The sequence below is a fragment of the Sabethes cyaneus genome, chromosome 2 (assembly GCF_943734655.1).
Source record: "Sabethes cyaneus chromosome 2, idSabCyanKW18_F2, whole genome shotgun sequence".
Classification (NCBI taxonomy): domain Eukaryota; kingdom Metazoa; phylum Arthropoda; class Insecta; order Diptera; family Culicidae; genus Sabethes; species Sabethes cyaneus.
Window position 1 is genome coordinate 153,770,189 of NC_071354.1, and position 13,153 is coordinate 153,783,341.

General features: G+C 38.2%; 1 protein-coding gene across 1 annotated transcript in view; it reads left to right on the top strand.

Annotated features, from left to right (window-relative positions):
• The first annotated feature begins 685 nt into the window (after nucleotides 1–685).
• Nucleotides 686–13,153, top strand: part of LOC128736213 (ovochymase-2-like) — a 39,902-nt gene continuing 27,434 nt past the window's right edge. Inside the window, exons 1-3 of the mRNA XM_053830692.1 lie at nucleotides 686–734; nucleotides 801–1,372; nucleotides 1,437–1,622. Of these exons, the coding sequence (XP_053686667.1) occupies nucleotides 686–734; nucleotides 801–1,372; nucleotides 1,437–1,622 (807 nt within the window). The remainder of the gene's footprint in view (nucleotides 735–800; nucleotides 1,373–1,436; nucleotides 1,623–13,153) is intronic.

Here is a 13,153-nt window from a genome sequence, read left to right on the forward strand (position 1 = left end):
ACACAGTTCGAGAGCCATAAATTATTCAAACCGTTGGATTGCAAACAGTTCGTGAAGAATACGAATCGGATCCAGGAACAAAACTGGCGGGTTTTAGGAAAAGGGTTTTTTTTATATTAAAAAATATTCTTCGTTACAAATTCCAAAGCTTTAAATAGTAACATTTTGAATGAATTTTGTTCGCGAACTTCAGCCTACGTTTCGAAAGAATATGTCTTTATCTTCAGGACAAAACGTACACGAATATCTAGTCTTTCCAAGAATAAATTTTCCTCAGGTATTTCCTAAATTGAAAAATATTAGTTCAACGATGATTTACTAACGATTCCATATTGATTACAATTATACAATTATATACTCAAATAAAAAAAATTATGGACATTACTTGTACTCAACAACATAGATGCTGACAGTAGCATTGCATGTAACGATAAAAAAGATCATAAAGATTAGACTTTGGAATGCAAGAATTTTGCGGTGATTGTGCACCTGGCGAATAGCATTGCAATTTGATAATGGTTATCAAATTTCATCAAACCAGATAGACACATTCAACTTGATAACTTCTTTTTACAATCGTGCATGGCTACCGCTCCTCGATTAGGATTATAAAAACCCATTTGCCCGGATATAAATACAACAGTCAGTCGACAAATTATGAACGGTAGCTGCAATTGCAGACAAAATGTGGTTCCAGCTATTTACCCTTACCGCTTTTATACAGATCATTACAGGTAGGAATCTTACGTTTTTCAATGCAGCAAGGTATTTTGATAATCCTTTTATTCATATTTTAACAGCGGCACCAACAAATGATGGACAACGCGTTATCAACGGAACAGACACCACTATAGAGGAACACCCATTTATGCTGTCCTTAAGAGATTCACTCGGAACTCATAATTGTGGAGGAACCATTTTAACCCGCTATTGGATCATGACGGCTGCCCATTGCGTGGGATCCAGCACCCCTAGTCTGCAATCAATTCAAGTTGGTCGAACGACCGTCAGCATGGAAGATGATGAGTCGGTGTTCCAAATAGAGCTAGTTATTGTGCACCCAGAGTACGATCCATGGAATAGTTCTGTTAACGACATCGCATTATTGAAGTTGGTAAAGCCATTAGAATTCAGTGAATCGATTCAACCGGTGACTCTCCCTAAGCCGTACTTTGAGGTGGACGAAGCGGATCTTGGGGTCACTCTTGTTGGGTGGGGTATGATAGACATTGGCGTTTTTCCCGATACTCTACAAAAGGTGGATTACTATGTAGTTCCAAATGATGAGTGCAACATAGCTCATGAAAGCAACACCATCTACCCGAGCCAAATCTGTGCAGCCGAGCCTGGTGGTGGCAAGGGACAGTGCAGTGTAAGATATTGCTTGTTGGGACGGCAAAATGAAAGATTGTGTTATGGTTTTCATTGTTTTCCAGGGTGATTCCGGTGGCCCATTGTTACATCATGGTGTTCAGGTTGGAATTGTCTCTTGGAGTGTCAAACCATGCACAATTGCACCATATCCAGGAGTATTGACAAAAGTGTCACATTATATCGATTTCATTTATGAGCACACTGATGTAGAACCGCCGACAGATCCCCCAAAAGAAGAGTGTAACAAGGTTACAATTTTTAAGTGCATTAATTGTACAAATATATTTCACTTGTGAATTGCTTAGTAGTTTAGGATTTACAATTGCCATATTTTTACGTTATCCGTTGAATTTATTACAGTCTTGTAAGTATTCTGGTTTTCTTTATGGTAGTGTTACAAATAACACTGACTTTAAACTGACTTTAATGGGAAATGAGCAGTAGGTAATTAACTTTTCGTATAGGAAAGCCCGATTTCAAAAGTAGTTTTTGGACCGATTCTGGGGAGGGATTCTGTTTTTAAAAATGTATTCACTGCATACTTCTTGCCAATCTGAACACAGAGAATATATTTTCAGAGAGAATATTGTTTCAAACAAAAAAAAACTTTTGCTTTTGAAATTGACATATTAATGCCGACTTACTTCTCCTTAACCCTCTAGTGCCCAAATTTTTGATTTGCTTGAAAAATTTTTAAAATGCTCATTTCGTGGCCAGAATAATGGAAAAAATATTCTCTAATTACTAAGTTCAGGAATAGTTTAATTATTTATAAAAATTCGTAACCCACCAATTGGCGGGGTTGGGCACCTGGGCGCAAAAAAGTTACGAAATCAAATTTTTCGATTTAATGCGGGACATCCATTTCAGAACATCTATAACAGTGCTAGTATTTATGGAACTAGTTATAATGAGCTTCAACTGAAATTTTTGGCCATATGGCCGATTCCAGGTCCCGGACAAGTTCCTTCGAAATCCGTTCCGTGCTTGAATCAGAAAAGAAACCCTTCCCGCGCCCGGAACCGGTCATACCGGCCTCTGAGAGACATGAGATGATCGTTAAACGCTATTTTGTCGAGTGCTGATGTTTTTTGACTTGCGACTCGACATACTTTACTGATGGTGAAATGTCCCTTTATGGGAACCGGTTCCGGATTTATAGTATCCCCCCGGATTCGGATGGCGAGCACCATGGCTCATAACTGCGGCAAAGTATCTGATATATGTCCACAGTCGATGATATGTTTACAAAAATCAACAGATTTCAAACAAATTTTAAATATTTGGCAACTTTATCTAGAAAAGCCATGTCATGGTCCCCCAAGGAACTCCGGAATAACTCCGGGACCATATGACATATGGCTATTATCTATAGATATTATGAAAATAGAAAATATTTTCGGATCAATTCCCAAGTTTGGTGAAAAAATATTGAAAGATAAAAAGTTACGGCCATTTTAGTGAAATTTGCGGTGCTAAAAATGAAGTAGACCTTAGAGGGGTTAATCGAAGCAGCTTGCGAAGGAAAACTAGACTTGACTTCTAGCTTGAATGCATCATTGAATATCCTTACCCGTAATATTGTCGGTGGTGACCAGAGATCCCAAATATAAACTCATCAACCACTTCCAGTTCATCGTTGTCTATAGTCATTGTCCGTGTAATGATCCGGTAAAATTTTAGAAAGGCGAACAACAACATTAGTAGCTGCTCCCAAGTCAGCATTGCCTACACCATAATATGCTTTGAAACTGTAACCATTGAAAAACCATTAGAGTCCGATAGAACATGAAACTTAAATCCTCATTTATGTGATTTGTTTGATAAATTGGGTTTTTCATTTTTGTTGTACACATTTGTTCACTACAATCTTTTATCGACTGGTAATTCAGTCAATTTGTTCATTAACACAAACTTATTAACCGGTATAGATTAAAATTTGCGGTTAAAATGGTCTATGATAGATCCCATTTTGAATAATTATCTTGCTTATCAAGATTTTGTCGTTAAGCATCAAAATTCGCCGGGTTTCATGGAATCTATTTCTTGGTTATAGGGTTATGGTTTTCAAATACCATAAAATGCAAAAATCTTTTGTGATATAGCTATAAAACGCCATATTGCAGCTCGTCAAAAAGGCGCACTGAAAATTAGGTGATAAGTCCTATAAATTCCCTTTCCGTTTTAATGCCACTGTATGTTTGTATATTTTTCAAGGCATATAAAAGAAGCTAACAAGACCTATAACAATTATTTTTAGCTTAAACTCGAAAAAATCAATAAATACAACGGAAACAACACGTTGTCCAATTACCAAAAAAAAGTTGACGTTAATGCCCAAACCCGCCAATTGGCGGGGTCAATTCCTTGATAAAAATCGACCAGTTCCTAAACTTTTTATCGCAAATTTCCTTTTTACCATGAAGTACAACTTATCAGCTACTCACCAATAATTTTTTTGTTCATTTATTCCAAGAAATAAGCAATTTACAACAATTTGAATTCCACTCTGCAGTGCAAAATAATTTTTTTCTCAGTTTTCTGGCATTTTTCAAGTTTCGCACGAAATATCTGTTTCAAATTAACGTAATAAAACAAACAAACCACTCGAACAGTTAGATTAGACTATAATGAGAAGGTATTAGTGGATACCAACATAAAACGAATAAGCATAGTAGATTTATAACGATTTTCCTGAAGCCCGCCAATTGGCAGGGTTGGTAACTAGAGGGTTAAAAGAATCGGATCTCTAAAAACTTTAGGAGTGCGAAATGTCCTAAAAGTCGTCAATGTGGAATGGAAGCCGTCCATTGAGAATTAAGAATAAAAATTTTAAAATATGCATGATGACATTTTTTTAGGACATTTCGCACTCCACCATTGCACCGTTTACTCATAATAATGCATTTTTAAATTTGGGTCAAACACTTCCACATCCACTTTTATGCTACATGCTGGAGATGGTCGGGTGCGAAAAATTTACCCGAAACCCGCACCCGTACCCAGCGGGTTCAGGTCGGGTTCGGGTACTGAAAAAAAATAATATTCGGGTTCGGGTCGGGTATGCGGTGTCAATTTTTTTTAAAACTGGGCCGGGTTCGGGTATTCAAATGTTCATACTCGACCATATCTACTAGGTACATACACATACAGTCTGCGAAGGAAAAATATGAAGTTTTTCAAAAAATTTCGACGATCATGTTCCGTTAATAAGCAAAACTTTTAGCAGAAAAATTTGGTTAAAAAAACTTTTTTCCTTAAATATGCTCATTTTGTGATGTACGGAATACTTCCATATTTCATCATATTCTGAGATGGCCATTTTTGCAAAATCGATTTTTAGTTTTTAAAATGCTTTTTTCTCAGTGTAGAAATTAATTTTTATTTTCTTCAGTATTTTTGTATGAAAATTCAGAATATTTTCCAAAAACCACCGATAGATCTTTTTTTTGTAGGTCCTTAATTTTCGAGTTATATTTTTTGTAAAAAAGAGAAAAAAAGAGAGAACATTTAAGCCCTTTCCAAAAGTTAGTCTAGACCAATTTTGGAAAAACTAAGTATGCGAAGTTACTTATTTACATGACCTCTCGCACACAAAGTTTCGTTGAATTCCGAGAGGGTGCTGCCAACCTCATAGATGAGTTGGCGTGAAATCCGTCATATGAGCAATTCCACGAAGTTTCGCAAAACGATTTTATTTTGTCATTTTTGATTTAGTCGAAATTTTATATGGACGTTCTTGTTAGGAAAATATGTCACTTTAGCATATCAGTCTCGACTGCTTTTTCAAAAGGGCGTAACCAAAAATAGTATGTACTAATGAATTAAATATTTTATTTTGGAAAAATGAATCGTTTAATTGAAATAGCATCTTCAGCAAAGTTGAAGATAATAAAACTGCCTTCTAAAAAAATTTATGAACTGTAAAAAAATCATTTTATTGACAAATTAAAACTAAAAAGTTAAATATCTAAAAAAGCGCATTTTTCAATTTTTTTATTTTTTGATAATATATACTACGTAATGATACGTAATGATCGTTATGATCAGTTAAATTCATTTTCAATTAGGTATCAATTTTATTTTGCTGAACGTTGTTGATATATAGGGTACTAGCTGACCCGACAAACTTCGTATTGCCACAAATTAACCTGTGTTGTACATAAATCATGAATCTCGGATGATCTTTGTCACAATCTCGAGTTTTGCAAGCCCCCCAGTGGGCGGCGCTTCCGACGGCGGGTCACCGGCAACACTCGCGACCGTCTCGTCCTGAATGATCTAGTGTTACTATAGATAGTTTTTGTGGTCTTGTATTGACTAATGTTTTATGGAAGAGTCTCGAATTTCTTGAGTTCGATTAGTTTTTGAGTTTCGCAAAAATTTCTGTTTTATTTGTATGAGAGTCCATATCCCCCTACCACAGGGGTGAGAGGTCTCTACCTATCGTAAAATAAATTCAAGACTCCAAAATCTCCCACCTGCCAAATTTGGTTCCATTTGCTTGATTATTTCTCAAGTTATAAGGAAATTTGAATTTCATTTGTATGGGAGCTCCCCTCTTAAAAGGGGAAGGGGTCGTAATTCACCATAGAAAAAATTTCTGCCATCTAAAACTCCCACATGCCAAATTTGGTTCCATCTGATTGATTAGTTCTCGAGATAAGAGGAAATTTGCATTTCATTTGTATGGAAGCCCACACTCTTAAAGGGGAGATGGGCCATAACTCGCTTTCTAAAGAAGAGAAGGGTCTCAATTCACCATAGAAAAAAATCTTGCGTCCAAAACCACTTACATGTCAAATTTGGTTACATTTGCTTGATTAGTTCTCGAGTTATGAGGAAATTTGTTTTTCATTTGTATAGGAGCCCCCCTTCCCCCTCTTAAAGTGGGGAAATCCATAGAAAATATGCCATAGAAAATATTCTTGCCTACAAAAACACCCACATGATAAATTTGGTTCCATTTGCTTGATTAGTTCTACAGTTATGAGGAAATTTGTATTTCGTTTGTATGAGAGCCGCTCCCCCTCTTAAAAAGGTAAGGGGTCCTAATTCATCATAAAAAAATGGTTGCCTCCAAAAACACCCACATGCCAAATATGGTTCCATTTGCTTGATTAGTTCTCGAATTATGAGGAAATTTGTATTTCATTTGTGTAAAAGTACCCCCTCTTAAAGTTGGGAGGGGTCCTAATTCACACTCCAGAAACCTCCAAATGCCAAATTTGGTTCTATTTGCTTGATTAGTTCTCGAGTGATGAGGAAATTTGAATTTCATTTGTATAGGAGCCCCCCCTCCTAAAGTGGGTAGGGGTCCCAATTCAACATAGAAAAAATTTTTGTCTCCAAAAACACTCACGTGCCAAATTTGGTTCCATTTGCTTGATTAGTTCTCGAGTTATGAGGAAATTTGTATTTCGTTTGTATAGGAGCCCCCCCTCTTAAAGTTGGGAGGGGTCCTAATTCACCATAGAAAATATTCTTGCACTCGAAAACTTTCACATGCCAAATTTGGTTTCATTTGCTTGATTAGCTCTAGAGTTATGAGGAAATTTGTATTTCATTTGTATAGGAGCCCCCCTCCTAAAGTGAGGAGGGGTCACAGTTCATCATAGAAAAAATTTTTGTCTCCAAAAATACCCACGTGTCAAATTTGGTTCCATTTGCTTGATTAGTTCTCGAGTTTTGAGGAAATTTGTATTTCGTTTGTATAGGAGCCCCTCCTCTTAAAGTGCGGAGGGGTTCTAATTCACCATAGAAAATATTCATGCCCTAGAAAACTTTCACATGCCAAATTTGGTTCCATTTGCTTGATTAGTTCTCGAGTTATGAGGAAATTTGCATTTCATTTGTATATGAACCCCCCTTCCGAAAGTGGGAAGGGGTCTCAATTCGAATGCAGCGTAATATTAGATTGAATCCAAAGATCTTTTGGTCATTCGTTAACAGTAAGAGGAAGGAGGAAGGATTGCCTAAAGACATGTTCTTAGGTGATTGTCATGGTAGCACGATGTTGGAAAAATGTACATTGTTCGCTGAACACTTTCAGCATAATTTTCGTAGCTCAGTTGCTACAATTGCGCAAACTAATACGGCAATGAGTAGCACTCCTAGCGAAGTGTTGGATTTTAATCTACCTGCAATAACTGATCGTCATATCGAAGCTGCAATCAATAAAGTTAAATGTTCGTTTGCAGCTGGTCCTGATGGAATTCCTTCATGTGTTTTGAAAAGGTGCGCAGCTAGCTTTATACGTCCGTTGCGGCTGCTATGTAACTTGTCGCTTCAACAGTGCTTATTTCCTACGACATGGAAGATTTCTGTTATGTTTCCTGTATATAAAAAAGGTGACAGACGTAATGTAATTAACTACAAAGGTATAACATCCCTTTGCGCTTGCTCAAAGGTGTTCGAAATCATTATACACGACGTTCTTTTCGCAAGCTGTAAACAATACGTATCAACAGATCAACATGGATTTTTCCCAAAACGCTCTACCGCAACGAACCTCGTGCAATTCACAGCAACTTGCTTACAAAACATGAGCATAGGTGCACAGATAGATGCAGTTTATACCGACTTGAAAGCTGCATTCGATCGGGTTGACCATAATATACTACTCGCCAAATTGGAAAAAATTGGAGTTAATTCTGCACTTGTACGATGGTTTCGATCCTATCTATTGAATCGAATGCTCTGCGTGAGGATAGGAAACCAACAGTCTTCGTATTTCACGAATCTCTCCGGCATACCACAAGGCAGTAACCTCGGGCCGTTGCTCTTTATGCTATTTATTAACGACTTAACAGCTTTACTTCCGGATGATTGCCGCATGTTGTTTGCAGATGATATCAAATTATACAAGGTTGTCAGAAATACTGCTGACTGTTTGGAACTCCAACGTTTGATTGACATTTTTCTGCAGTGGTGTTCCAGCAATCTTCTAACCGTCTGTATTGAGAAGTGTTGTGCAATTTCATTTCATCGTAAATCCAGCCCGATCACTTTTAACTATACAATGTGTGGTCAGAGCATAGCTAGAGTAAACCTGGTTCGTGACTTGGGTGTTACATTGGATACTCCGCTTACATTTGGCCCACACTACAACGAAATAATTGCCAAGGCTAATAGGCAGCTTGGATTCATGTTCAAGGTGGCAGATGAATTTCGCGATCCTATGTGCCTACGATCGCTTTACTGTTGCCTGGTGCGATCTCTTCTTGAGACCAACTCGGTTGTTTGGTGTCCATTCAACGCGAACTGGATAGCAAGAATAGAAGCCGTGCAGCGGAAGTTCGTGCGATATGCTCTACGTTTCCTGCCATGGCGTAACCGATTCCAGCTTCCTGCATACACCGAGCGCTGTCAGCTCCTCGGAATTCAGACTTTGGAGCGCAGACGGTTCGAAGCGCAAGCTGTGTTTGTGGCAAAAGTTTTGCGTGGTGAAATCGACGCTCCAAGTATTTTGCATCAACTGAATTTGTACGCTCCGGAAAGGCATTTGAGGCCCAGGAATCTTCTGTTTCTACCTCATCGAAGTGTTTCGTATGGGCAACATGATCCCATTCGATATATGTCGGCAAGCTTCAACGCGGTGGTAGATTTGTTCGACTTCAACATCACCACATCGTCATTTAAAGAACGGCTTCGTAGATGACTGTATTCTCGTGTGTTTTTATATTGCCTGTATTTATTGTACCGTTAGTTATGTTAATTTAGTTTTATCATTCAGACAAACACTATGTCAGATGATTTTTATACACCAAATAAACAAATAAACAAATTCATCATAGAAAAATATTTTGTCTCCAAAAACACCCACGTACCAAATTATGTTCCATTTACTTGAATAGTTCTCGAGTTATGAGGAAATTTGTATTTAGTTTGTATAGGAGCCCCCCCTCTTGAAGTGAGGAGGGATCCTTATTCACCATAGAAAATATTCTTGCCCTCGAAAACTTTCACATGCCAAATTTTGTTCCATTTGCTTGATTAGTTCTTCAGTTATGAGGAAATTTGTATTTCATATGTATAGGATCCCCCCTCCTAAAACGGGGAGGGGTCCCAATTCATCATAGAAAAAATTTTTGTCCCCAACAACACCCACATGCCAAATTTGGTTCCATTTGCTTGATTAGTTCTCGAGTTATGAGGAAATTTGTATGGAAGCCCCCCCCCTTTTAAAGAGGAGAGGAGTTATAATTCCCCTTATAAAGAGAGGAGGGGTCTCAATTTACCATAGAATAAATTCTTGTCACCGAAAACACTCACATGCCAAATTTTGTTCTATTTGCTTGATTAGTTGTCGAGTTATGCAGAAATTTGTGTTTCATTTGTATGGTAGCCCCCCCTCTTAGTGGGGTTTCTAACCATCACTAAAACCTTTCCTGGCCCCAAAAAACCTCTACATGCATATTTTCATGCCGATTGGTTCAGTAGTTTTCGATTCTATAAGGAACATACGGACAGACAGACAGACACAGATGCAGGGCATCCGGCGGCAGCAAGCTGGATTCCGTGCTGGCCGATCATATCACAACACTCCGCATTATATTGGAGCAGTTCCACGAATTCCAGGACTCTCTTCTGCTGGCGTTCGTTGACTTCGAAAAGACGTTCGACCGACTCAACCACGAAAACATCTGGGGCGCACTTAGGCGTAGAGGAGTTCCAGATAAGCTAGTCCATCTCATCGAGGCTCAGTACGAGGCGTTCTCGTGCAAGGTTTTGCACGACGGCGTCTTGTCCGACCCCATAAGGGTTACTGCTGGCGTGAGACAGGGCTGCATTTTATCACCGCTTCTGTTTCTCATCGTTATGAATGAGATATTAGTTGGAGCAATTGACAGTAGACCAAATCAAGGATTGCCTTGGAATCCTCTGACGGTGGAGCAGCTAAATGACCTCGACCTAGCCGACGACATTGTCTTGCTCGCACAACACCGAAACGACATGCAGAGCAAGTTAGATGACCTCTCCGAGAGCTCCCAGGCAACAGGACTCACAGTCAATGTAGCGAAAACTAAGTCTATGGTAGTGAACACTTACAACAAGGTTGGTTCGAATCGGATCAAAACTCACTCACTCCCCATTCATTTGCGATTCAATACATGCAGATCACGACATGCTTGTATCTTCTTGCGAAAAGAGAACCAAAGACGCAAAAGTATAAGGCGAAAGAACAACACGTGAACCTCTATCGCCGATAAACCTTTGTGTGTGTATCGCTGCTTGCGTGTGTCATATTTGATTCTCTCCGAGTGAACGGATCGGCAATAATTATCGTTTCCCGATACGAGTGAGTGATGAGTCTTGAACTTCCGATCGAATCACTTGGCGATAATGCAGTACAGCGATCGGAAGAAAATTTTATCGCAAGCAGCAAACACAGGAATCCACGAGCGGCGGGTACCTACGCATAATCTTGAATTGATATTGGCAAATAGAAGCCGTATACCACTAGCACAGCTGTGTAAACACTAAGATGGCCGTTATTACATAAAAATGAGCTTGATAATTTTGACGTAGGACTACGTCTTTTAACATAATAGACTTCATTTTAAAATATTTTACTAGGTTTGAAATTGCTATCTTAACGTGTGATTTGCCTTTGCAGGTGGATTTGTATCGAACCGCGTTGGCGGATGCAAAAGAGGAAGAGATAACAATTGTAAAATTTTGAATATTTCTAGTGTGATTTGAGATCACGGATGATGTGATTCGGTTTAGGTCGTAAAGTAGTCATTCCCTCGACGGCAACTTAATCCGGCTCGAAACTTCTCATATTTCGCAAAACAATTACAATACAGGCTGCGATTTATGTTCATTGCGGAAGTGCAATTGATGATTTTTATTTACTTTATATGAGCAATCTACCCTTTAAAACTTTAAAAGGACGTAACTAAATACAACTTACCTATACATACTCAGCAATTTATTGTAAAAAGGATCTATCAAAACTCAGAAGTGCTTTAATCATGTTCAAATTTAGTAAACCTTTTTGGTTTTTAAAACAATTTTAGATTTGTATTTTTTTCGTTTGGCGTTTAGGTTGGCTTTTTCTGAGGCCCTCTCCTAAAAATCAATTTTCAAATAACTTTGGGACAACCAAATCGATTTTAATGATTTTACTACCAAATAAATGGTTTTGTCATTCTTTATATTTAAATGTCAGTTCAAGTTATATGGAATAAATTGTAAAACGTCAACTAACAGTTGAATTATGTTCCCAAGATGTTTCGAGTTCCATATCAAATAACATGTAAGATGGTATAGCAAAGGTTCCTTTCACCACCAGCTGGATTAAATCCGGTTTTTACACGAATTTCGGAATTTACGTGGATGTGCCCAAAACATCTTTTTTATACGTATCTAGGTTTGAAAATTATAAGGTTTTTTAACGCGAATTTCGAAATTTACGTGGTTTTTACGCAAATTCACGAGTTTTTCTAATCGAATCCAACAAATCCAAGTCCCCTATGTTGCCAAAATCGAAACCGTGCCAAATCGAGACCCTTTTTGGATATGAAAATATTGAATGTAGATGCGTTAGAAATTGACTAAATATTATTAATCAACGATTGCAAGTCCGCCAAGAGTTATCCGTCCGGTGCAAGTAAGTTTTTGGCAACCTGCGATAAGACGTAGTCCTACGGCAATAAAAATATTACTGTTCGTAACATTCATTTTTCGTTATTTAAGGCTTGTATGCGGAAACTGACTGTTATTTAAGCATATTTTTTGAAGTGAAATGTTTTATGTTGCCAAAACGGATTATTTTGTTACTAAAATCGAGGCACGCCAAAATTAAACTATGCCAAATGTGAAATCCCACTATATAATGGCCCTAAATCCACAGAGGTGGTGATATGGATAACCAGAATAACAGTGTATCAACGCAACTGAGTACGCAGAGCGGTTTTATAAACGTGCAGGGCCATTCAAATCTTTGCTTTCCACGCGCTACCTCGTTCTTAAATTTCAAACCTTGCTTAACATCTGTTTAATTCAGCCATAATATTTTTTGCAAGCATTTTAATGAACAGCAAGTTGCTGCCTTGTATTTATATTAAAACAATATCAGACATCACTATATCCTCCATTCGCCAACACAATTGCAACAAAAATATCCATAACCGAAAAATCTTACATTTTTTTCCAAGCGAAAAAAGAACGATAATCATCCAATGATCGCAATCCTTTCTCATCTGCGAAAATTATCGCCTGGCGATCCTTTTCCGTGATATTTACATACAGAGCGAATCACGAGAGAGTGAATCGCATTCCCCAAAGGCGCGTATACGTTTAGGATACAATACAGAGAGAATTAACTCACAGGATTGCCGATTGTGCTCACACACGGAGCAGCATCGTACGATGAATATAGCAATACATTGATAGACGATGTCGTTTCATATACCGAGAAAAAGTTGAATGCCACTCACAGTTTTCTCGCGGATCACCAACCAAGTCTTACAATTCCATCAACTTCACAGTAGCGGGACAACAAGTTGAGCAGGTAGATGTTTTTCAATATCTTGGTAGCCAGACAACGCCCGATGGTGGTACCAAGACTGATATAGCCACACGGATCGGGAAGGCCAGGTGTGCCTTTGTCTGCGAAACATTTAGCGCTGAAACTAGATCACTCTACGTACGAAAACCCGAATCTTTAATTCAAACGTTAAATCCATACTGCTGTATGCCTGCGAAACGTGGTGCGTCTCAGCGGACACAACGCAAAAACTGCAGGTATTCATTAACCGGTGCCTACGAT